The sequence below is a fragment of the Lissotriton helveticus genome, chromosome 3_1 (assembly GCF_964261635.1).
Source record: "Lissotriton helveticus chromosome 3_1, aLisHel1.1, whole genome shotgun sequence".
In the NCBI taxonomy this organism is placed as follows: domain Eukaryota; kingdom Metazoa; phylum Chordata; class Amphibia; order Caudata; family Salamandridae; genus Lissotriton; species Lissotriton helveticus.
The window spans coordinates 418350036-418377049 of NC_136061.1; the positions used below are offsets into that span (position 1 = coordinate 418350036).

Consider the following 27014-nt stretch of genomic DNA (forward strand, 5'->3'; position numbering starts at 1 on the left):
AAACCATGTCTGTTGTGTCACCAATCATATTCAGCAGCTTTCCTGCATGTTCTTTGCCTCTCTTGCCTGGAGAACAGTCATCCGCTGCATGTTTGTGTTCTGTACTATCATCAATACAAGTTCCATGTAGGTCACCTTTATTGAACCTTTGCAAGTGGTCATCAGTCAACCATTTCCCTCCTACCTCTGCACCAGACAGCCTAATTGAGCTGGGCCTTCTTGTTTATCTCTACAGAAATGGGACCATGTACCTGCTGGCTGAGGGCTCGTAGTGGACAAAACCCTCTTCGGCTCTGGAGTTTGTATTGCACATTCAGGTCAAATTGTGCTCCTTATATGGGTATGCAGGTCCCATGATGCAAGTGCACTGTGTGATTGAGCTGGTCTCTCCTTCGGGGCATGATGGTATAAACCTGTTTCACTGAGATGTCAAGCAAATCTCCCTCATAGGGGTCAGGGGACGATGTTTCAGTTCATTGTAGCGACTTTTCAGGCTTACACCAAGACGTCATGCCCAACTCCACAGTATGTGGACTGTGTTACAGTTCAAAGCTACCAGGTAGGTCTATATCGTTATTCCTTCTCTTCCTCTTGAGTCGAGCCGAGCTCCCACTCAGGGCAAGTGGCTGTTAAAAGGGTTACTTATCCATTGATCAAAGATCCTTTTTAATCACCGTAGCACATATATATGCAAGGGATTCTTGCCTTCTCCATTGTTCAGGGCACTTCATATGTCCCCGCAAAAGCACATGAAACACAGGAAAAAGCAAATGCACTGTGAAGCACCAGTCCATGCCAGATGCATCTTCCAGACCATCTTTTCTCTTTTGTATGTCCCCTTACCAGTCTCTCTTGTGTACCCATATCCTGGAGAAGGAAGACATGATTTTGGTCTCCCTTTATCCCCAGATTCAGCGCTGCCTGAAGTCTCAGCTAGTGGCAGCAGTTCACCTCCATAGTACTGAAGCTCATTTAGAGCACAAATGCTTGTGCATCAAAGCCGGTGGAGCACCACGTACACAGGAAGATTTCCTGAGGTGGGATCATTGATGGAAGTGCTCTCAGGTATGAAGTGGGAACAATTTACGTCCCAACTTGATTGCCTATTGATCGCCATGTAATGACACCTTGTTAAGCAGGGACTTTTTTTACTCCTATAAGTGGGAGCCATTGGTTATTTTTTCTATCTGAAACTGCCATGACAGGCATGTAGGCCATTCATTCTATCTGTTAGCTGTGTACCCAGAGAGTGGTCGTTTGCTTAAGGATAGAGAACAACATAGATGCAACCCCAGATCCAGCAGCTTTGGACCAGCAAGTTGTAGACTGCTACTTTATCAAGAAAATTATCTTTTCTAGCATGGTATTATTCCAAGTCTATTTGTTTCTTCTTAAAAAGAATGTTGAACCCTCACCCATTCTGGGTGGCATCCTCCGTCGCTGGTGAATGCCCTGTCGATAAGTTAGTATGGGATCTTGCATACACTTTTTCCCACATACCAATAATCCCAAATGTTCTATAAAAGTTCAGGATCTTCAACATGATAATGATTCTCGTTGCTCTGAGGTGGCCTCTGCAGCAATGGTTCTCCCACCTACTCCAGGAATCGCAAACGACAGTATGGCAAAATTTCACCACGCAGGGACCCCTGACCATGCAGCAAGGGAAGTTATTCCACCCAAACTGGGGGAAATGCAGTTGACAGCATCGTTCCTGAAATAGCAGAATTTGAACACTTACTTCTACTAAAGGCCACATTACATATTATCAAGGAAACTCAGGGACCAGTCGCTAGGAAATGTTATGCCTATAAGAGGAAAATTACATTACCCAGCTAAAGTCCATAAGATTTTAAGTCCAGAATTAAAACCATGCAACAGACCTATAAAGTGTTCATTATGCGACGAGCTCTAACAGCTGCTTTATAAAAAAGCACCCAAAGGAATAGTTTCCTTCTCATTAACAAGATTAAAAAGCATATTCAGTGGATCTCTCTTTTTTTCTTAATACATTGTTTCCTTAAAAAAGGAATCAGAAAGTGCTTTGAATACATAACATAAAAGCCACAGAAAAATGTGAAATGCAACATTTTTGCCCTGAGTTTCCATCACAGGGAAATGGCAAGGAATCCAGGTCATTATTAAAGCCCATTGCTAAGCACAGCAAATATTTTACTGTGCCAGCCCTATACCAGAATAAGATGCTCCGTTCCCATCGACCCCTGACTCTAGTCAGATACCCTTCACTATTGTTTATGGGAACTGCTAGCATATCGATAGCAACACTCGCCTTTTGGCTCTCCAAACACATTCTTTTGAAAGCAGCCTGACCATTCTAAAGCCTTCCGTAACTGGTTTCTAGTAATATTTAAGTTACTGATTGGGGCGGTAAAGACCCACTCTAGGTTGACAGAGCGGGGGCTCGATCCGATGCTAGCAAGCCAGGGAATCTCAGTGCCTTTTTCACATCTAAGGCAATCCAGGATAATATCCCTGGTTAAACAGGACTTCTAATTTTTCCAAACTGATATCCATAATAGAGGGGTTCAGACTTTAATGTTGTCCTTGATATAAGGGATGTCCAGTTCGTTATAGGAAATAAAGGTGGGAGAATAGATAGGTGCCATAAGAGCCTGTCTGCAAAACCTATTTTCCTCTATCTGAATGGGGTTACAGTTCTGGAAACCCCACACTTCTGCGCCATACGTCACTGTAGGGAAACATTGGGTTTTATATATTTGCAATAATGGCGAAAGTGCGCCACTTTCTCCTCCTAGGTTGTGGTGGACTGAATAAAAAGCCAATGGATTTTGATAGTTTTAGCCTGCTTTGAACAATTTGTGGGGCTCATGTAACAGTAGCAGCAAATGTTAGACCCAAGTAAGAAAAAGTGGTGACGTGTCAGAACGTTTTTGCCTACCGATAGAGAGGACAACAATCTTTCTTAGGTCTACAGGCCTTAATAAAGGATTTTTCTAGATTTGTTTGCAAATCCAAAGTGGCCATAAAATCAACAAAACCATGTACTAGCCACTGTATTGCTCTCGGTGTGCGCATCATTAACACAGTATCATCTGCATATAAAAGTGTTGGTAAAGGAGAGCCGTTGATTATTGGAATGTCAGGTCTCAGGTGCTTTAAAAACAGATGAAGATTATTAATATATAAAATACATAAAAAGGGTACCAGCATGCACCCTTCCCTCACCATTCGGAAAACATCTATTGAAACTGCACCCTCAGCAGTGACTCTAATTTTGGCCTTCATGTCTGAATGCAGGTAAGCTAGGACGTGCACCAATGTATCATGTTGAACGATTTACACTATGAAATGGTTGAGACAGGTCCATAATGGCTAAATATATAAGTGATTGACGTGCAATTGTGTACTTCCCAATAATCAAAGACATATTTAAGAGTTGTTCAACAGTACCAACTCTACTCCCAAAACCGTATTCACAGGAATGTAAAACAGACCTCGCCTCTACTCAATCGCTGAAACGGTTATAGAAAAGGCCATATTCATACATGTGGAGCCATTGTACGTAATGGCTATGTAGATATAGATTCTTTATTTTTTTTAAAATATTTTTTATTGGTTTCCAGCATCAGATGTCATGAAGTAATGGCATATCTTGTAACTTCACATATTGATACATGCAATTTGTTTTTCTTTAGTTTGTTTTTGAAACGTACAACAAAACTTCCCTCTAGTCTAGTAGTTAAACAATAATTTCAATTGTTTTAAAGATAAGCAAGGCATAGCTATATGACACGTAAAACATGTGTCCCACTGTGGTCTAGTCATATTTCATCTTGTATTTTTCTCTATCTGGTAGGCGTGCTGCCCTTTGTATTCAACTCTGCTATCATCTGTCTCCATGCTCTTAAGTTGTCTTCCAGCCTTTCATCGTGTCGGACCCGTTTCATTCTAACTGCCTCGGCCTTGGCCCATTCCATCGCGTCTCATAACAATTCCTTGAAAATCAGCGGGGGATGGGTTTAACCGTCTAATAGCTATGCGGCGTTTCGCCAGTACCAGTCCTAGGTTCAAGAATTTACGGCTACTTTTTAGGTCGAGCGTCATCAAAGCACCTATTCTGTTCACTTTCGGGGGAATCTGAGACAGCGTTAGGGCACGAGCCTCTGCTGTCTCAGATTTGTCCTCGAGGGCGCACACGGCGCCGTGCACATCCCCTGCCTCCCAGCCTCTCTCAATCACACACAGCCACACTCACGCATGCGCGCACATACACCCACGCAGGCACAATGCATCGGGACACACAGACACACATATACACACGCACAGCTAACAGACACACAGCCACACATATACATACACAAGCACAGCTACACACGCGCCGACACACACAGTTACACCCACACACGCGCCCCCCCCCCACTCACAGGACAGGCTCACGCGCACACACAGCCACGCATGCACACACCCCCACCACCACTCACAGGCTCATCACGCGCACACACAGCCCCCCTCTCCCCCACTCACCGGGTGTCTCAGGCTGCTCTCGTTTTGTACGCTTTTCAATATCTTACGAGGACACCTTCCTCTTTCTCCACTACTATTGTGTCGTCATTCAGGAGGGCGTGGCTTAACAGCTTCTTTGCGTGACGTACTGGTGTTTACAGCTGGTAGGACTGTGGTCGCTGGGAAATGTAGTTCAGCCGTGTTCCCTGCTGTCAGTGTTACCGACGCTTTGGATCCCACCGTGCCTCTCGTTTGTTTTTAGGGCTCGCTGAGCCAATGCGTTTTGTTTCAATCACTAACGATTCACACTGCAGACTTCTGAAATTGCCGTCCGAGCGGATTGGATTGCCGCTGTTTCTACGTGGAAGTACATCTTTTAGTGATTCATCCGGCCCGTTTCCTGTACTAGACTTGACGGAAAATGTATTACCAGTGTTTCCTCACATTCTCATAGTTCGGGAGTTCGGCCCTCGTTCCGAGTGCCATACGCTTCCCGTGCCCGAATTTCACATCCCAGCTGGCCTCTCCCAGCCTCTCTTCCAGCATTGCTGAACCTCTGTGCTCGCCCTGTCCTGCGATCATCCATCCCTAGAGATGCCATAAGCCCCCAGATTCCAGAGCCCGCGCTGCACAGTTCACACCCAAACATGGTGAAGAAGGGACGAGCCGCTCTTTCTCTGCCTCCTTGGCGCCATAAAGTCCACCAAACAGGAACACAATATAATAGAGGGCTGATCACGGGACAACACGGCTTGATCCTGATCCTCCGGTGCCTCATCCATTATAGCCTGTATTCATATCCAGCTGCTTCATGCATGCTTCTACCCAGGGAATGATCCTGAGCTCCAATAACTTCTGCATGCTGCTGCTTTCCCCTTGTATACACCTGCAGCCTCAGGCATACGGTGCTGCCCCTGTGTACACTGCCTCTTTCAGCCTTCCCAGCTGGCTTATGTTGGTACCCGGTGCCCATTAAGCCAATACTGGTTCTGTCACGACAATGGTTACAAATCACCTAATAATCTTCGTGTGCCAAAATACATGCGTGATGACTGGTTCTTTGTAAAGCGCTCTAATGCCCTCGGGCCTGGCTCGCACTATAAAACAAATACTAAAAAAGAAACATTACTGTAATGGGAATTGCCCACAGTAATGCGTTTACCGCCAGTGCTAATGTTATTGCTTTTAGGCTACTCTGGATTGACTTTTACGACGGGTCAGAATATTTTTCCTTTAAAAAAAAAAAAAATGACGAACACCATCATTGTTATTCCAAGCGCTTTTTACGTACGGGGGGGCTTTATTCTGTTCGTGCGCTAGGGTATATGACCCTCCTTTTTTCAGGTTAGCCACGATCTCCATTCCATTCTAACTCATCCATCAAAAAAGGCGTTCCCGCCTTCACTTTCCTTGTTTTGTGTTAGGGAGGGAGGTTGGCGCTAAAACCTAATACAACACATATTGCATTACAAATGCTATAGGTGTCACATTTGCGAAAGTTATAACTATTGGCATTGTAAATGACAAAGCTATTAATTTCGCTATTTTCAAAACCAACACATAAATAAAAAATTTGTCATTTACAATACCAATAACTCAAACTTTCCTAATGCGAGACCTATTGCATTGCAAATGCTTGTTTTTATGTGGTGCCGGCAATAGTCCCAGTAGCAGTTTCTTTGGTCACCCTCCAACTCCCACCCTGTTGCTCGTGTGAGTTTGTCAATTATCTCCTGCCAGTACATCTTGTTATGTTATGTTATGTTATAGGGGGATTTATATCGCGCACTGCTACTCAAGAGTGTCCTGGCGCGTGGGGGGGAACAGTGACAGAACAGGCAACAGAGCTACATCGATTGTTTGAACAGATGAGTTTGGAGGAGTTTTTTTGAAGGTAGAGAATTCCTTGGTATGCCGCAGGGCATCTGGCAAAGCATTCCACAAGGTGGTAGCCTTTACCACAAAGGACTGTCCCCCAAGCCGTGCTCTATGAAATCTGGGAATCACCATCTTAAAAAATGTGCAGTCCCAAACCACATGGAAAAAGTCTGCTTTGGGGTTCCTGCAGCATGTACATTCATCTGATCTGGGGAGGTAGATATTGTGTAGTATTTTGGGGATAAGGTACAGTTAATGGACAAAATGAAATTGAAATAAAGTAAACCAGGCGTTCAAGCTGACTGTATGTGTCTCCCTGTGGATTTTTTGCCATTCTCGCTGGATGATGTCTATTCCTAGTCTCTCCTCCCATCTAGAGTGCCTTTTCGGGTAATCACAGGGGCATCGTCCCTTATGGCTCTGTATAGGTGAGTAATGAGTTTTTGACCCGTGTCATATCTAGGAGTCTAGTCAACGTTTGGGAACGTCGTCTGAGAAATTTGGCCTGATTTCGCGTGTTGTAGCTAACATTTTATTATATTGCAGGTATTGACCTGTACTTAACGCAAAGGAGTCAATGGGATCATCCTTAGTTATGTATTGACCACCTGGGTAGAGGTCTCCCAGAACCTCGCAACCTCCAGATTTCCATTTGGACATGTACATAGTATTTTCAATGTCCTTGAATAGTTTAAGTATCCAAATTGCCATATGTCATTGTGGTAAGTGGCTTAGCAATGATGTGTAGTGTTAGAAATGGGATCCCTGGCTGGCCAGGGCTTGCGCCAAAGTCAGTCAGAGAACACCACTCCCAAGTCAGGGCAAGGGAGTTACACGCCAAGATAACCCCTGCTCACCCTGTAGGTAACGTGGCGTGAGCAGCAAGGCTAAACTTGGAGGCGATGTGAGTTAAGTATTTGCGCACGCACCCCAGCAACAACACCCAGGCCCACCACAAAGGAAACTCCACACAAGGTTATATGTAAAAATAGCCTTTGTATTACACCAAAACACATTAGATAAAAACACACACTTTACAATGTGTCAACAGGCACGGGCAGAATTTACAGGGGATATGTACAAGACAGGGCCACCTGGACCACTGTCAGGAATCAGCACTTTTAGAAATAGCACTTAGAACATAGAACATCGAATGTAAAATCACTGTAGCACACAACCAGTAACTACTGGTAACCAGGACCTCACTAGCACCACCTGTACTAGGAGAACAACCACCTAAGTGTTACAATACCTGTAGGGGTATAAGCACATAACACATGATGCATAACATACATTCAGCGGTGTAAGGAAGGAAAACACATGATGCATCAACAATACATTCAGAGGTGTAAGAACAAGGCACATGACGCATAAAAACACATTCAGAGGTGCAGAAAATGAACAATTGCGCCAAACTCATAAGTCACCACCGGTGATAGGCCAACTGGCCTCTCTAGGGCTAGGACTCCCTGTGTCCCAGTCAGGGGCCTAAACGTGGCAGCTGCCCACGAAGTGCTGGGCAGCTGTGTGAGACAAGGCTGGGGCCGACGCTGGAGCCTCGCAGGCTCTGCCCAACTGACTGTCTCCTGAGCCTCTCTGGCTCAACCAACAATAATGCGCCTGAGCCCCTTGTGGGCTCTAAGAAATTAATGTGGCCCTCAAGAACCTCTCTGGGCTCCTAAAACAATGTGGGCACTCAAGAACTCCTCTCAGGGCTCCAGAACAAGAAAGGCCCTGGAGCCTCTCCTAGGCTCGAAACCAAATATGCCTCCTTTAGCCTCTGTGGGCTCGCCAAACAGAGAAATGCCGTCTGGGGGGGTCCCGCTCTGGGACTCGAGAACAAATGGTGCCCTGAGCCTCTCAGGCTCTTAAAACAAATATGGCCCCGTCGGTGGAGCTCCCCCCCTGGGGGCTCGAGCTCCAGGAAATGCCGCTGAAAGTTGGAGTCCCCCCCCGGGGGACTCAACCTCGCAATTGCCCCCAGGTCACTGTTCAGCGGGAAGGGAGAAGGGGGCCCAGGTCACGGGGGCGGCACCGAAAGCGTGCCCGACACCCCCCCCAACCGCCTCACTCAGAGCCCCACTCACCGGTCTCTGGCGGGCGCTCCCCGGGTCTCCAGGCTCCTTCTCTTAATCGGCAGCTGCGGGGCTCTCCCCACACCACGGGGGCCCCGCTGCTGGATAGGAGGCTTCTCCTTCTCCTGGACAACTGCACCGGGGCGCAGAGTAGGCTCCTGCCTGCCCCGGTGCTCGTGCAGCTGCGATTCGTCTCTGGGAGGCGGGGTAGGCTCCCGCCCTCCTACTTCCTGTTGTCCCGCCCGGCCTGCCTGACTTCCTGGTTGCGGGCCGGCGGCGATGTTCGGTTTGTCCCGGGCTGCGGCGGTGATGTGGGGGGACACACGAGGGGTAGGCTCCCTCCAGAATTTAAATATAAAGCGAGGTGGCACTCGCTATGGGGCCAAACCAACGGCACCCAGTCCCTGGCGGGGTGGGCACCTGCCAGGGGTGCAAAAATCAGCAAACCGCGGCGTGGGCAGCCTCGAAAGAGAAAGTAACGCGCTCCCAGCGCTCAAGGACAATTAACAGCGCTCCCAGGCGCTAGGAACAGGATCACAGCGCTCCCAAACGCTGGAGGGCAGGATCAAGCGCTCTCAAGCGCTACAAGGAAAATAAAAGCGCTACCAGGTCCCAAAAGTCCAGGGACCAGCACAGAAGTTCCTTTAAGCAGGCAGGGTGTCAAGGCTGGGCCCAGAGCCAGCTCACTGGGTCTCCAGGCAGGGAGACAGTCCAAGTGGCGATCCTCTGGCCCAGCAACAGCAGCAGCCCCCTCAGGCAGGATCCTGGAAGAGAACAGTTTGTGTGGGGACACAGCTCAATTTTTAAACACCACATTCCTTTGTCTGTAGGTGCAGGGTAGGGGAGAAACCAGTTGCAGCTTGTTTTGGAGCACCCTTGATGGCCCAACCACCCCTTTCATTCACTGGGGAGGCTAGGGTCGTTAGACGCACCACAGGGGGCGGAGCCAGCATTGTGTGGGGAAAGCCCAGCCCCATCAGGAACCAGGTGCACTCCTGCCCAGCCATCAGCATGATAATCTCCACTCTCACCACCGGGCAGACCCATCATGACTCATGGAGCCTGGCCTCCCAGCCAGCTCCAGCCAATCACACGCCAGCACCTTCACAGCACACACATAGCCATGTCTAGAAGTGGCACTTCCACACTAGAATGTTTATAAAGGAGAAGCACACCAAATGTTTAACTTTTTTCACTTTCTGTTGATTACAATTTCATCAATAATCCTCCTAATAATATCTCCTTTATAAACATTTCAGTTACTTTGTCCATTGAGTGATAGCACCCACCATGCAGTTCGAAGCAATTTCAAACACTGCAGAATATAGAGCTAGCACTCTAGCTTATACAGCGGAACAAGCATCTGACATCTATTCACTAATACAAGAAATCAAAACAACCGACACACAAGGGACCACAATTATTCAGCAATTAAAACACTTTGAGTTTTTGGCAAGGAGAGAAATCAACCAGAAATTACACGCATCGACGCTGGTGCAGTATCATCGAGTTAAACGTATTCCCAGGGGATTGAGGCTGTCTATCAAACCCATGTTATTCAGGTTTCATCTCAACAAAGACTTTATGGAACGATGGTATTCGATTTTAAACAAATGTAGCTTGGATCTAATTTTGCTTTTAGTAGAAGAACTAGCTAAAGTCATAAATGAACTTTCAAAAGAAATAGAAGAAATCAAGATTAATCTTGAAGAGAGAATGGATAAAGCTGATTGGGATAAATCCCTAGAGGAAATCAATATAAGGTTGGATAAACACACAAAAGAAATCCAAGAAGGCAAACTTAGGAAATTTAAAAGGGATACTTTAGACTACAAATTGCAAGAGGTCTACACCTGGGCGGAGGTTTACGCACAGCGGAGAAGTTACCCCAAGAAGAGAACAAATGTGTCATCTGAAGAAAGTCTAGTGTCAGACACAGATTTATCAACAAACAGACCACCTGGAAGATCACAACTTTCAGGGGAACCAGCATCAGCTAAAACATCTGAAGAAGGAGGGGCACAAGCCTCCGGGTCGAAGCAGCCTTTTTTATCCAATGCCGCGGATTCCAGCCAACCACCAGGAATATCGAAACCAACAGGAAAACCAGGCGAGGTCTTAAAAAAACCATCCACAAGGAGCCAGAAGTAAATCTGGTAGTGAACATTTCAGACACAAATTTGTCTACTCCGCAATTGAAGATTCTAAACAAAGGTTTGGGATTTGTGCCCACTTACACCACCAATCAACTTGACTGTGAAGTGTCGCTGTTTAAGTTCATGAGAACATTAAGGTTGAGGCATTTCTTTACCAATGTTATCCAAGCTCCATTCCAAAAAGAAGAAACTGATTATTTGGAATTCCGTCCCAAATCAAAGTTTCAGGCACCGGTTTCCCACAAAATCTTAGATGCCTTCGAAAGATCAGTTCGGAATGATCTTCAGAAAATCAATCTACAAAAGTGCCCAAAGAAAAATTTGTCTATACAAGATAGAGGCGTTCTAAGGTCATTGCAAGACAACTCGGATATTTTGATACAAAGAGCTGACAAAGGAGGAGCCATTGTCGTGATGAATACAAAATTCTATACAGACAAAGTAGAAGATCATGTTGCTGACACCAAGACATATCTAAAGCTGGATAGAGACCCGACCAATGAACTCAAACAAACACTACAAATCATTTTGGAGAAATCTCTGGAACTTGGTCATATCACCACCACCACCAAACAATTCCTGACAGTAGACCACCCGAGGAGACCACGTCTGTATATGCTTCCTAAAATACATAAAGATTTACACAATCCACCAATGAGACCAATAGTGACAGGGTGCGGTACCATCTTCGAACCCCTTGGGCACTACATAGACACATTCTTACAACCATTTGTGCAACAGTGGCCTTCATATGTGAAAGACACCACAGACTTTTTATTGAAACTTCAAACCATTGTAGTAAATAACAACATGTTACTATGTACCATAGATGTCAAGTCGCTGTATACTTCCATCCCTCACCAAGGAGGCCTGGAGGCTGTGGAATGGGCTCTGCTCAGCCAGCCCTCAATCAGAGCTGAAAAGGTGTTCATTTTGGAAATTTTACATTACTGTCTTTATCACAGTTACTTCCAATGGGAAGAACGTTTTTTCTTACAGCAACAAGGTACCTCTATGGGTTTTGCAGGGGCCCCTGCATACGCCAACACGTTTATGGCCAAATTTGAAGCAGACCACATATATGCGGATCAAGATTGGAAGAACCATGCAACCATTTATTGCAGATTTATTGACGACATTTTCGTCATCTGGAACTCAGACAAAAGTCATTTGGAGAGCAAATTGGCATTACTTAACCAGTACAATGAACATATACAGTTCACTTTTAATATAAGCAGTAAAAAGATTTCATTTCTAGATGTAGCAATTTGCCTGGATAACTCAGAACTACACACAGAGGTTTACCGGAAAGACACAGATGTGAATAATGCATTACTCTTTCAAAGCTTCCATCCTGAGAATTTGAAAATCAATCTTCCATTATCGCAATTCATGAGGATCAAAAGAATTTGTTCAAGTGAATCTACGTTGAATATACATCTAGACACACAACAGAAAAAATATGAAGAAAGAGGATACCTGAAGGATATTTTGCTGAAAACAAGAGAACGAATAAAGACTTGTGACAGAACCAACTTACTTCAACAGAGACTTAAACCCAATAAAGATAGACATGTATTTGTTTCTAAATTTTCTACAAGCTCCCAGAAAATCAAGAATATAGTAAATCGACACTGGGAACTTTTACAAAATGAAGCAGAGTTCAATGGAATTTTTGATCAGAAGCCAATTTTCGCCTACACCAGGTCAAAAAACCTTAAAGAATTACTGAAACCCAAATTCAAACAGCAACAAATTTCTTCCTACAAAGGGATGAAAAAATGTGGCAATTGCGTGCATTGCAATAATGTGATAACAGGACCAACTCTCCATCATCCGCATACAGGGCAGAGCATATTACTCCATCATGTTATGTTATGTTATGTTAGGGCTATTTGTATTGCGCACGGCTGCTCCAGCGAAGGAGCGTCCCGGCGCACCGACAAGGTGGCGAACACAACACAACAGAAAACAGAAAATATTATTTAAAAATGGGGGTATGGATTTTAACATAACTCAGAGAACAGAAGGGTTTTAGCGGCCTTGCGGAAGGAAAGCAAGTCGCCAAGGGTCCGGAGTTTCAAGGGGAGAGCGTTCCAGAGCGCGGCTGCCCGCACCCTAAAAGAGCGACCCCCCGCCCGACTGAGTTTGAACCGAGGGGCTGCCGCTAGTTCTTGGTCCAACGAACGCAAAGTGCGGCCCGGGATGTAAGAGCACAAAAGTTGGCACAGTAAGGGAGGCGGTAGGCCCTTCAGAATCTTGAAAGATATGCACAGTACTTTAAAATGGATCCGCTGCCTAACGGGTAACCAATGCAAGGCTCGCAAGGTTGGACCGGCCGAGCAAAACCTAGGAAGACCTACGATTGCTCTGGCCGCTGCGTTCTGCACTCTTTGAAGTCGGGTTAGCTCGGCCTGGTTTAACCCTATGAAAAGGGAGCTGGCATAGTCCAGCCGAGCCAAAACCGTTGCTTGTACCACAAGTTGACGGGTTGCGGCATCAAAATATTTAAGGGCAGGTCGCAGATTGCGCAAGATGCCAAAGCAGCACGCCGCCGTCCTTTTAGTGTGACCAACAAAGTTGAGGGAAGGGTCCAGCCAGACACCAAGATTTTTGATCTCCGCAACCGGAGTGGGGGTGGGACCCAACTCAGGGGGCCACCAGGTATCTCCCCAAAGGTCCGTCCGCTTCCCAAAGACCATCACCTCCGTTTTTTTGGCGTTAAGTTGGAGACAGTTGGACGTCATCCAACCAGCCACCGCCCTAAGTCCTTCTCTGAATCTTGGGGCATCCACCCCAGAGTCCCCGCTGATCGTGACCGCTAGCTGGGTATCATCTGCGTATGACACCATGGTCATACCACAGAGCTTCACCACCTCAGCCAGCGGCCTCACGTAGATGTTAAACAACGTGGGACTCAGCGAGGAACCCTGCGGAACCCCAAGAGACAGAGGATGACATTTGGACTGATAGGGCGGGGACGCCACACAGAAGGAACGATCCCTGAGAAACGAACGAAACCACTGGTGTGCAGTGCCAGTCACCCCTATCTCCTCCAGCCGCTGCAGGAGAATTTCATGGGAGACCGTGTCAAAGGCGGCGCTTAGGTCTAACAAAACAAGCGCCGCCGTTTGACCTGCATCCAGAACTGCCCGCAGGTGCTCGACCATAAATAACAATGCTGTCTCCGTACTGTGGCCGGCCCGAAAACCATTCTGGGTGTCGTCCAGAATGTTGGCACGCGACAGATGATCAGTGAGGGCGGTGTTAACATGCACCTCCGCGAGTTTGGCTGGCCACGGGAGAAGCGAAATCGGGCGGTAGTTCTCCGATTTTAAGGGGTCGAGAGATGTTTTTTTCAAAATGGGCATAACTACCGCATGCTTCCATTTCAAAGGCACCTGGCCAGATGATAGCGACATGTTGATTAAGTCGCAGACCGGGCGAGCAAAAGTCTGGTCTCTGAACATTGGTGGCTTGAGCGGGTCAACCGGCGACCCAGACTTGACTCGAAGGGCCAATGCCGTGTAAGACTCCAAAGAGAGACAGGGGAGAGAATCTAGCACCACCTGATCCTGCTGGATGGGTGGCCCCGTACTGGTTTGTGCAGTGGTGGGGAAGGCCCTATAGATGGTCTGGACCTTCTCCAGGAAGAAAGCCGCCAGCGCTTCACAATGGGTATTGGAGCTGATGGAATTGCCGGCAGGCTTCCTAGCCACAAGGTCTTTAAGGGCCTTAAAGATGGTTTTAACAGGATTCCCACTGCTGCGAAACTCCAGAGCGTAATATGCCGCCCGGGTTCTACAGACCGCGCGGTGATAGGACTTAACCGCAGCCATATACAGGTTTTTTTTGCTGCTGTCATACCTCTTCCTCCAGTCTCTCTCTGCACGTCTACAGACACTTTTTAGAGCCCTCAGATTGCCATCATACCAGGGGCTGGGGGCGCGGAGGCCACACTTACTGGAAACCATCGGGATAAGGGAGTCGAGGGCTCTGGTTACCCATCCGCAGAAATGGTCATAACCAGATTCCACGTTCTCCACTGCACCCAGAGGATCATCAGTGAGAAGGCAATGGAGATCTTCCGCCTTAAGTTTGCTCCAGCGCCGTCTGGGCATAGCTCGCAGTGGCGCCTTAAGTGGGGCTTCTATAAGAGGACAGTAGATAGTCACGAGCGAGTGGTCTGACCAGGTCAGGGGGAGAGGGGGGGCCACTGTAGCCCCCTCTAAGTTGGAGAAAAAGGGGTCCAGAATGTGGCCACCCTTATGAGTGGGGTCCGAGACCAGCTGGAACAGTTGAAGGGCCTCGAGATCCGCCACCATCCCTCCCACTGAAGAAAGACACAGAGTGTCAAAATGGAGATTCAAGTCTCCAATGATAGAAAAATTGGCAGACCCTACTGCTAGTGAACTAACTGCCTCGGGAAGAGCCTCCCTAAATGTCACGGAACTACCAGGTGGGCGATAAATAAGCAATCCTGACATGGTAAAATGCGATGTAACTGTAACCTTGAACAGGGCGCTCTCGCATCCCGTGATGTTCTGCACTCTCCAGGCGCAAGGATAACAAGATTTAACTGCAAGAGCGACTCCACCCCCTCTCGAAGAGCGGTTGAGCGTGTAGATGGAATACTCCGCGGGGAGCGCCAAATTCAATACAGTAGAATCGGTATCCTGCAGCCATGTCTCTGTCAGACAGAAGATGTCAGGGGGGTCATTGTCCATAAGATCAGCAATATCCTGATAATGCTTGACCGCCGATCTTACGTTCAAATTCCAGATGGTGAGAGTTCGCGAAGAGACGTTGCTGCTTATGGCAGGCTGCACTATACTGGACCCCAAGCAAGATGGTGCTTCGAGTAGCCAACCACCACAAGCACAATGGTGGGGGCCACACAAAGGGTCAACACGGGCTCCAGCGCAAGGAGGCAGGCAATTGTTAATCGCCAGGAGAGTTTCCCTGGTGTACGTAAGCATAATTAATGATGTACCTGATGTTAAGGCCACCGCGAAACCAGCGCAACCGAGCACGGACGGGCGCAGACGGGCAGGACTCTGGCACGACTCCGGCCACGCGAGGACACGCCCGCTGCGCAATCCCGCTGCGCTAGGGAAGGAGCATTAAGTAGGTGTTCCCAGGCATCACATGCGCAAACAAGCGCTAGCAGATGGAAATGCCTCACTCCACTCACCCCACTCCAAGATGGCCACCAAAAACGAGCAGGGCACCCACCCCAGGACCAGACCCGCCCAAACGGCGGTGAGGGGCGCAAAATTATGGTGCAGGTAAGGGGGGATTTAAAAAAGGGTAAAAATGACCAAAGCCAGCAGAAATTATAAATAAGCGTTTTTAAAACAGCAGTTTTACTGCAAAAACGCGCGAAGCGCTCTCGCAGCAGCAGCTACCTTGTCAGGGGCTGAGAACAGGAGGGACTCGCCTTAAGTAGGTGTTCCCAGGCGTCACATGCGCAAACAAGCGCTAGCAGATGGAAATGCCTCACTCCACTCACCCCACTCCAAGATGGCCACCAAAAACGAGCAGGGCACCCACCCCAGGACCAGACCCGCCCAAACGGCGGTGAGGGGCACAAAATTATGGTGCAGGTAAGGGGGGATTTAAAAAAGGGTCAAAATGACCAAAGCCAGCAGAAATTATAAATAAGCGTTTTTAAAACAGCAGTTTTACTGCAAAAACGCGCGAAGCGCTCTCGCAGCAGCAGCTACCTTGTCAGGGGCTGAGAACAGGAGGGACTTGCCTTAAGTAGGTGTTCCCAGGCGTCACATGCGCAAACAAGCGCTAGCAGATGGAAATGCCTCACTCCACTCACCCCACTCCAAGATGGCCACCAAAAACGAGCAGGGCACCCACCCCAGGACCAGACCCGCCCAAACGGCGGTGAGGGGCACAAAATTATGGTGCAGGTAAGGGGGGATTTAAAAAAGGGTCAAAATGACCAAAGCCAGCAGAAATTATAAATAAGCGTTTTTAAAACAGCAGTTTTACTGCAAAAACGCGCGAAGCGCTCTCGCAGCAGCAGCTACCTTGTCAGGGGCTGAGAACAGGAGGGACTCGCCTTAAGTAGGTGTTCCCAGGCGTCACATGCGCAAACAAGCGCTAGCAGATGGAAATGCCTCACTCCACTCACCCCACTCCAAGATGGCCACCAAAAACGAGCAGGGCACCCACCCCAGGACCAGACCCGCCCAAACGGCGGTGAGGGGCACAAAATTATGGTGCAGGTAAGGGGGGATTTAAAAAAGGGTCAAAATGACCAAAGCCAGCAGAAATTATAAATAAGCGTTTTTAAAACAGCAGTTTTACTGCAAAAACGCGCGAAGCGCTCTCGCAGCAGCAGCTACCTTGACTCAGATTGTAACTCCAATACCTTGGTTTACTACATAAAGTGCCCATGCGGGAAACTTTATGTGGGTAAAACAGAGCGCAAAATAAAAATCTGTATAACAGAACACAAAAGTACAATCAGGAATCGTTCTATGAAAAGCCCACTAGCTACACACTGGTTGGAGGCAAAGCACAGTATAGCCCAACTACAATTTTCAGTCCTAGAAAAAGTCCAACACTTTGAGGGCACAGACCTGACCAGATCTCTCTTACAGAGAGAAATTTATTGGATTAAAAGATTAGGAACCCAAGACCCGAAGGGGTTAAATGAAAAAATTGACTTTTCATGTTTTCTTTAACGTATGTACCACTAGGGCACCATATGTACGGACTTGTAATTCTGGTTGATTATGAGTCATGAATATTAGGGTTGATGAATTGTAAATTGTAAATGCTTGTGAGATTCATTCTTTGTTATATCAAGTCACTGTATGAACATTTGTTTATTACACCCACGAGTCACCAACAACATTGTCTGCACCCAAACAAATTTTTTTTCACCACTATTATTTTTCCACCACTATTTTTCAGCGTTGTGCCGATTAATTATCACCACCACCTCGCGTTGCATCTGTGCAGCCTATATGAGCTTTGTCACATTGCTAGATATTAGCATAGTGTTTCTTCTAGTACCGTTTTTAGTGTTACACGCTTAGCGAAGAGTTGGAGCTGGCGCTCACGTGACCTGAGATGTATCAGGAAGTATTGCCGTCCTCACCCACACGGTCTGCTCTAGTTGTTTACACCTCTGTAGGATGGTCCGCGTTTGATTGGGTAATACAGTTGGATGACGTAGTGTAAAAATGGCCACCCCGTACGAGTCAGTTCACAACACAGCGGTAGCAGAGACAGCAGAAGAATTAGAAAACCGAATCTTTAAGGTATTTATTGGTGCTAGCGGGAAGCGGTCCTGGATTATTGCAGAATCGGTGAGCTGAGGTTCTTTGTTGTTTGTTTTTCAGAAGACACGAGAGAATTACGTTCGTCAAGGGTGAGTTGTGTTTGTTTTGAAACATCCGCAGTTTTCTCAAACTAAGCAGTTCCCAACTCCGAGTAGATTTGAATTCCAGCTAAACCCGGAATTCTTTCATTTGCACTTGTAGATATTGCTTTGAGTGAACTAAGACGCAGGGTAAGCATTTTGTGTTTTTAACCACATGGTGGAAGGTGGAGGTTCACGATTGAATATTCACACACACATCACATTCATGAGTTGGTCCCACCGTTGTCAGTTTGTTTTTGACAATTATATTTCATCTCTGTTTAGATTTCGGGCCCCAGAAGAAGAGCCGCGTTTGGCTCGAAATGCATCGGGCAGCAACTGTTAAAATGTACTGAATATTGAAATATGTCTGTTAAGATGATACATTTTGCTGTCAGTTTTGCTAATTGTAAAAACGCATAGCTAATGATTTGCTATGAAATGTTTGAATTGTTAAAATACATTTAATTTGATGTAATTTGAAAACGAAATAAGGAAAAACTTGATTTAAATAAACAAACACAAAAGTGTTTTGCAACAGTGCACAGTGGTCGGGTGTGAATTCGCTCGAGGTAGGTACTTCCACACTAGACACATACATGACGCATACATCATCTCGCAGCATTCAATCACACGAGTCCGCACATACCAGACCCGAGCCTGTACATCCCACGCATCAGGAACTACCAGGGACACATACATTCCTCATGCATTCCTATGGGAGGGTAGGCCTATCTCATCACATGCACTCAGAGTGCACACGCACTTTCCACTGGGACACAGTGAAAGTGCGCAGAACCCAAAAATCACCATCACCAGGTCACCATTAAAAGCAAAAAGTTTAGGGGTGAACCTGCCAGAAGGGCCAAGTCCAACACAACCCCCTTCCAGCCAAAACGCAGGGTAGACCAATCACCACCGTGATGGACTTCCCTGCTTGGGGCGATAGAACACGGCCGCGGGCCCACAACTGCAGGGACACCCTCCTGTTCTACGCCACGGTGAACCCATGGGATTCCTTCTTAAACCACTGTCTGGAACAACTGGGCTACCCCACTGGTACTCCCCAGCTGTCCGCGGCCGGGACCAGGCCCTGGGCCACCCAGGTGCCACCGGTCCTTGCCTATTCGCAGAGCGGGGGGTAGTAACCCCTGGCACATAGGAGCCATTCTCCACTCTTCCTGTCTGCAAGACAGGACTAGACTGCCACTGGTTCTCCAGCCTAAGGTCTACAACCTCAGGCGGACCAGGAGTCTCGGGGAAGGCTCTCCTCCCCCTACCTCTTCTTCTAGGGTTCCTCCGCCTCCGATGAGGGGTACACCTAGAACGCCATTCCAACCCAGGGCTTATCCACTCAGGTTGCACTGGGGTCAGAGGTGGGCTCTCCCACCCTCTGCACCCCCTTCCAGAGTCCTGCTCCCTACCAACTGGTTTATTTCAAAAAGGGGGTGGTGATGGACAGAATATCTGAGTTAATCAGAACACTCCTACCCCGTCAACAGATCAGGGCTTGATCCATCACCGTTTTTTAGCTCACTGCACCATCCCAGTTCAGAACCTGGCTAAATGCAAATTAGTCTGTCCCTGGCCCAGTGCATCATGGGAACAGGGCAGACCAAACTACAAAGCCAATTCTTCACTGGAAAGGAAACAAGCTTCCGGGGACCGGTTTCTGGCATTACAGCCGTCTTCGGCCCGGCTTGCTTGAATCCTGATGGTGCAGTGAGCAAGGGACTCATGTCTGAGCATACCCTTCCACACTTGTGGTGGCCAAAATATTTCAAAAAGGGGGTGGTGATGGACAGAATATCTGAGTTAATCAGAACACTCCTACCCCGTCAACAGATCAGGGCTTGATCCATCACCGTTTTTTAGCTCACTGCACCATCCCAGTTCAGAACCTGGCTAAATGCAAATTAGTCTGTCCCTGGCCCAGTGCATCATGGGAACAGGGCAGACCAAACTACAAAGCCAATTCTTCACTGGAAAGGAAACAAGCTTCCGGGGACCGGTTTCTGGCATTACAGCCGTCTTCGGCCCGGCTTGCTTGAATCCTGATGGTGCAGTAAGCAAAGGACTCATGTCTGAGCATACCCTTCCACACTTGTGGTGGCCAAAATATTTCAAAAAGGGGGTGGTGATGGACAGAATATCTGAGTTAATCAGAACACTCCTACCCCGTCAACAGATCAGGGCTTGATCCATCACCGTTTTTTAGCTCACTGCACCATCCCAGTTCAGAACCTGGCTAAATGCAAATTAGTCTGTCCCTGGCCCAGTGCATCATGGGAACAGGGCAGACCAAACTACAAAGCCAATTCTTCACTGGAAAGGAAACAAGCTTCCGGGGACCGGTTTCTGGCATTACAGCCGTCTTCGGCCCGGCTTGCTTGAATCTTGATGGTGCAGTGAGCAAGGGACTCATGTCTGAGCATACCCTTCCACACTTGTGGTGGCCAAAATATTTCAAAAAGGGGGTGGTGATGGACAGAATATCTGAGTTAATCAGAACACTCCTACCCCGTCAACAGATCAGGGCTTGATCCATCACCGTTTTTTAGCTCACTGCACCATCCCAGTTCAGAACCTGGCTAAATGCAAATTAGTCTGTCCCTGGCCCAGTGCATCATGGGAACAGGGCAGACCAAACTACAAAGCCAATTCTTCACTGGAAAGGAAACAAGCTTCCGGGGACCGGTTTCTGGCATTACAGCCGTCTTCGGCCCGGCTTGCTTGAATCCTGATGGTGCAGTGAGCAAGGGACTCATGTCTGAGCATACCCTTCCACACTTGTGGTGGCCAAAATATTTCAAAAAGGGGGTGGTGATGGACAGAATATCTGAGTTAATCAGAACACTCCTACCCCGTCAACAGATCAGGGCTTGATCCATCACCGTTTTTTAGCTCACTGCACCATCCCAGTTCAGAACCTGGCTAAATGCAAATGAGTCTGTCCCTGGCCCAGTGCATCATGGGAACAGGGCAGACCAAACTACAAAGCCAATTCTTCACTGGAAAGGAAACAAACTTCCGGGGACCGGTTTCTGGCATTACAGCCGTCTTCGGCCCGGCTTGCTTGAATCCTGATGGTGCAGTGAGCAAGGGACTCATGTCTGAGCATACCCTTCCACACTTGTGGTGGCCAAAATATTTCAAAAAGGGGGTGGTGATGGACAGAATATCTGAGTTAATCAGAACATTCCTACCCCGTCAACAGATCAGGGCTTGATCCATCACCGTTTTTTAGCTCACTGCACCAGCTAAAAAACGGTGTTGGATCTAGCCCTGATCTCTTGACTGGGTGAGAGTACTCTGCTTAATTCAGAGACTCTGTCCATCACAACCCCTTGTTGTAAATAATTTTGTCCACCCTAAGCGTGGAAGGGTATACTCAGATGTGAGTCCCTTGCTCATTGCACCATCAGGATTCAAGCAAGCCGGGCCGAAGACGCCTGAAATGGCAGAAACCGGTCCCCGGAAGCTTGTTTCCTTCCCAGTGTAAGAATTGGCTTTTGTAGTCTGGTCTGCCCTGTTCCCATGATGCACTGGGCCAGGGACAGACTAATTTGCATACAGCCAGGTTCTGAAACTGGGATGGTGCAATGAGCTAAAAAACGGTGTTGGATCTAGCCCTGATCTCTTGACTGGGTGAGAGTACTCTGCTTAATTCAGAGACTCTGTCCATCACCACCCCTTGTTGTAAATAATTTTGTCCACCCTAAGCGTGGAAGGGTATACTCAGATGTGAGTCCCTTGCTCATTGCACCATCAGGATTCAAGCAAGCCGGGCCGAAGACGCCTGAAATGGCAGAAACCAGTCCCCGGAAGCTTGTTTCCTTCCCAGTGTAAGAATTGGCTTTTGTAGTCTGGTCTGCCCTGTTCCCATGATGCACTGGGCCAGGGACAGACTAATTTGCATACAACCAGGTTCTGAAACTGGGATGGTGCAATGAGCTAAAAAACGGTGTTGGATCTAGCCCTGATCTCTTGACTGGGTGAGAGTACTCTGCTTAATTCAGAGACTCTGTCCATCACCACCCCTTGTTGTAAATAACCCTACCAACTGGGGCGGTACCTCTAGAAGAAGAACCGGTCAGGACACTGGTTACAGTCGTCCTACCCTTCAGGTCAGGCTGATCCTGAACCTGGCCTCCCAACCTCTGGTCTAAAACCTTTGGTGGAATAGTTGCCTGGCACTCCAGGACTTCTGGGGATTCACACGCCATCCCCCTGAGGCTGACACATGACCCATGTGTCATGTGACTGTCTGTCTGACGCAGATCTCCAGTCCCCTGTCCACCTGACAGGGCGCGAAGATCCCCCAGACCAGCAGTGGTGTCACCATGGTCACTACACGGGAACCTAGCCCAACTGGGTAGTCCCTGACCCACTGGTCCTTCCACTGGGGAACTCCCCCAATCACTCCTCACTTCGGACTCCTGTGCCCTCCCAACTGGAGTAGCACTGCCGGACACTGGAACCCCTGGAGCTCTAGTTACAGATGCTCCAGGTGCCCTAGACACTAGGAGATCCTCCTCAAATGGACTAACAGGACAGCCTAGGTCCCCAACCTGGTGTTCCCTAAAGAAACCATCCAAGTCCTGAGGTAGGGCTTCGTGCGTCTGGGGACCCTCAGTCGCCCATTTACTCCTGCTCCACTGAGCCAGGCAGTAAGCCCCTACACCCTCCTCGCTATCCTGGGACCTAGCTGGGCTACACTGAGCCTCCTCCACCACGCTGGGCTGGAAGATACCTGAACCACTACTTTTGGAATCACTCCCTAATGACTCTAAAGAACCTCTGGCCCCTTCCCAGCGGTCTGCTTCATCTGCAAGCTCACATGCGTCAGACAATCCACACCCCAACAGGTGTGTGCGCAACCCTGGTGAACAACAACTGAGCAGGTGCTCTTTGACAATCAGACCAAACAAGACTTCAAAATCATCTTTCGTGTGAACCTGTACCCAAGCCCACAGTGTATCACAACATCCATCCTCAAACTCCTCCCAAGACTGGTGAGACAGTTTCTTACTGTCCCTGAACTTCAACCTTAACTCCTCCTCTTGGGAAACAGGTACCAGACTGGGGGAACTGGGACTGGGATTTCCTCCACTGAAATCTATAAAGCTGCCACCACTGGACTCAACCCGCCCTGGGGAGTCCAGAAAATTAAAACTGCGCGCAGGGGATAGTCTACCCTCCAGAGGTAATTTCTCTCTGGTGAAGGCCCTCTCAGCCTCCTCTATCCTTTCTTGCGCTAAGACCCTCTGAGTCTCTAGCTGTTGCTTTCTAACGCCCAGCTGTGCCATAGCCTGGGCATGCTCTAACCTGAGCTTTTCTAAAGCCAGCTGGTGCTCCCTTTCTCTCCTCCTATCCTCCAACTCCTCTGGGGTCAGGAAAAGGGATGAGGCGCTGCTTCCTACGCTGGACCCAGCAAGGGACTCCCTATCTATGGGGTCCTCACTATCTGCTGGTGTCCCTGTGCTATCATTTTGCCCCTCCTCCTCAGACTCTTCAGGGCTCCCCTCAGACCCACCACCCTCATGGTGTGAGACCCGGGCCCTCTCCTCACTGTGCTCACGATCCCACTGACCCTTTTGCCATAGGATCAGGATGCTCCTAAGTTCGGACTGAGAGTCTGACTCATCCACCCCTATGTCTCTCTCTTCACAGAACCTTACCAACTCTCCCATATCTAAACAGATCACAGAAATCAAAAGCAGGCTCCATTCTGGCAGACGTTCTAGAGAAAAGATTACAAAGGGAACCTAGGGGTCTGAGCTTAACACAGGAGTACACAATTCACAAAGGATTCAGCAAGCTCTCTACCCCAGAGAACTCACACTCACTTGTCTAGTGCCACACACCATTCATCCACACACAACCCTCCCCTCGGACTGGTAAGGCAGTTTCTACCACCCCTTAATCCTCAACCTGACCACACGTGACACAGGTACCGACTCTGGGTGCAGGGTGGGGGAACAAATGTACTGGACACAATTACACAATGATACCTTCAGGAGAAGAAAATAATGGAACTTCAAAAAAAACAATCCTCTAAAATGTGGTCATCTAATATGCAGAGTTTTGTAGTGCAGCCAGTTGCCACTGTGGTACAACGCAAACACAAATCCGGATCCTCACCGCTTGCCGCCAATGTTAGAAATGGGATCCCTGGCTGGCCAGGGCTTGCGCCAAAGTCAGTCAGAGACCACCACTCCCAAGTCAGGGCAAGGGAGTTACACGCCAAGATAACCCCTGCTCACCCTCTAGGTAACGTGGCGCGAGCAGCAAGGCTAAACTTGGAGGCGATGTGAGTTAAGTATTTGCGCACGCACCCCAGCAACAACACCCAGGCCCACCACAAAGGAAACTCCACACAAGGTTATATGTAAAAATAGCCTTTGTATTACACCAAAACACATTAGATAAAAACACACACTTTACAATGTGCCAACAGGCACGGGCAGAATTTACAGGGGATATGTACAAGACAGGGCCACCTGGACCACTGTCAGGAATCAGCACTTTTAGAAATAGCACTTAGAACATAGTACATCGAATGTAAAATCACTGTAGCACACAACCAGTAACTACTGGTAACCAGGACCTCACTAGCACCACCTGTACTAGGAGAACAACCTAAGTATTACAATACCTGTAGGGGTATAAGCACATAACACATGATGCATAACATACATTCAGCGGTGTAAGGAAGGAAAACACATGATGCATCAACAATACATTCAGAGGTGTAAGAACAAGGCACATGACGCATAAAAACACATTCAGAGGTGCAGAAAATAAACAATTGCGCCAAACTCATAAGTCACCACCTGTGACTGTCCATAGGCCAACTGGCCTCTCTAGGGCTAGGACTCCCTGTGTCCCAGTCAGGGGCCTAAACGTGGCAGCTGCCCACGAAGTGCTGGGCAGCTGTGTGAGACAAGGCTGGGGCCAACGCTGGAGCCTCGCAGGCTCTGCCCAACTGACTGCCTCCTGAGCCTCTCTGGCTCAACCAACAATAATGCGCCTGAGCCCCTCGTGGGCTCTAAGAAATTAATGTGGCCCTCAAGAACCTCTCTGGGCTCTTAAAACAATGTGGGCACTCAAGAACTCCTCTCAGGGCTCCAGAACAAGAAATGCCCCTGGAGCCTCTCCTAGGCTCGAAACCAAATATGCCCCCTTTAGCCTCTGTGGGCTCGCCAAACAGAGAAATGCCGTCTGGGGGGGTCCCGCTCTGGGACTCGAGAACAAATGGTGCCCTGAGCCTCTCAGGCTCTTAAAACAAATATGGCCCCGTCGGTGGAGCTCCCCCCTGGGGGCTCAAGCTCAAGGAAATGCCGCTGAAAGTTGGAGTCCCCCCCCGGGGGACTCAACCTCGCAATTGCCCCCAGGTCACTGTTCAGCGGGAAGGGAGAAGGGGGCCCAGGTCACGGGGGCGGCACCGAAAGCGTGCCCGACACACCCCCCAACCGCCTCACTCAGAGCCCCACTCACCGGTCTCTGGCGGGCGCTCCCCGGGTCTCCAGGCTCCTTCTCTTAAAAGGCAGCTGCGGGGCTCTCCCCACACCACGGGGCCCCGCTGCTGGACAGGAGGCTTCTCCTTCTCCTGGACAACTGCACCGGGGCGCAGAGTAGGCTCCTGCCTGCCCCGGTGCTCGTGCAGCTGCGATTCGTCTCTGGGAGGCGGGGTAGGCTCCCGCCCTCCTACTTCCGGTTTCCGGTTGTCCCGCCCGGCCTGCCTGACTTCCTGGTCGCGGGCCGGCGGCGATGTTCGGTTTGTCCCGGGCTGCGGCGGTGATGCGGGGGGGACACGAGGGGTAGGCTCCCTCCAGAATTTAAATATAAAGCGAGGTGGCACTCGCTATGGGGCCAAACCAACAGCACCCGGTCCCTGGCGGGGTGGGCACCTGCCAGGGGTGCATAAATCGGCAAACAGCGGCATGGGCAGCCGCGAAAGGGAAAGTAACACGCTCCCAGCGCTCAAGGACAATTTACAGCGCTCCCAGGCGCTAGGAACAGGATCACAGCGCTCCCAAGCGCTGGAGGGCAGGATCAAGCGCTCTCAAGCGCTACAAGGAAAATAAAAGCGCTACCGGGTCCCAAAAGTCCAGGGACCAGCACAGAAGTTCCTTTAAGCAGGCAGGGGGGCAAGGCTGGGCCCAGAGCCAGCTCACTGGGTCTCCAGGCAGGGAGACAGTCCAAGTGGCGGTCGTCTGGCCCAGCAACAGCAGCAGCCCCCTCAGGCAGGATCCTGGAAGAGAACAGTTTGTGTGGGGACACAGCCCCATTTTTATACACCACATTCCTTTGTCTGTAGGTGCAAGGTGGGGGAGAAACCAGTCGCAGCTGGTTTTGGAGCACCCTTGATGGCCCAACCACCCCTTTCATTCACTGGGGAGGCTAGGGTCGTTAGACGCACCACAGGGGGCGGAGCCAGCATTGTGTGGGGAAAGGCCAGCCCCATCAGGAACCAGGTGCACTCCTCCCCAGCCTTCAGCATGCTAATCTCCACTCTCACCACCGGGCAGACCCATCATGACTCATGGAGCCTGGCCTCCCAGCCAGCTCCAGCCAATCACACGCCAGCACCTTCACAGCACACACATAGCCATGTCTAGAAGTGGCACTTCCACACTAGACACATACATGCCGCATACATCATCTCACAGCATTCAATCACACGAGTCCGCACATACCAGACCCGAGCCTGTACACCCCACGCATCAGGAACTACCAGGGACACATACATTCCCCATGCATTCCTATGGGAGGGCAGGCCTATCTCATCACATGCACTCAGAGTGCGCACGCACGTTCCACTGGGACACAGTGAAAATGCGCAGAACCCAAAAATCACCATCACCAGGTCACCATTAAAAGCAAAAAGTTTAGGGGTGAACCTGCCAGAAGGGCCAAGTCCAACATGTAGGTAGGCTTATTATAGTTGTGTATCACTTTATGGAATGTTATATATGCATGATTCCCAATGACATGTTTGTGATTCTAGAATGTGAGGCTTAGCGGAGC

The 27014-nt window shown here is 48.8% G+C and overlaps 2 protein-coding genes across 4 annotated transcripts in view; one reads left to right on the forward strand and one right to left on the reverse strand.

Moving 5' to 3' along the window:
• The window catches only part of CARF (calcium responsive transcription factor), a 434709-nt gene that overhangs the window by 320657 nt on the left and 87038 nt on the right, over window positions 1-27014 (forward strand). The gene's annotated exons all lie outside the window — the stretch shown is intronic.
• Window positions 18405-24631, reverse strand: LOC144825184 (uncharacterized). The gene is made up of 3 exons (XM_078684040.1): window positions 22042-24631; window positions 18950-19408; window positions 18405-18415 (listed from the first exon to the last, which is right to left on the reverse strand). The coding sequence occupies exons 1-3, from the start codon at window positions 23672-23674 to the stop codon at window positions 18405-18407; spliced, it is 2103 nt and encodes a 700-aa protein (XP_078540166.1). The 5' UTR covers window positions 23675-24631.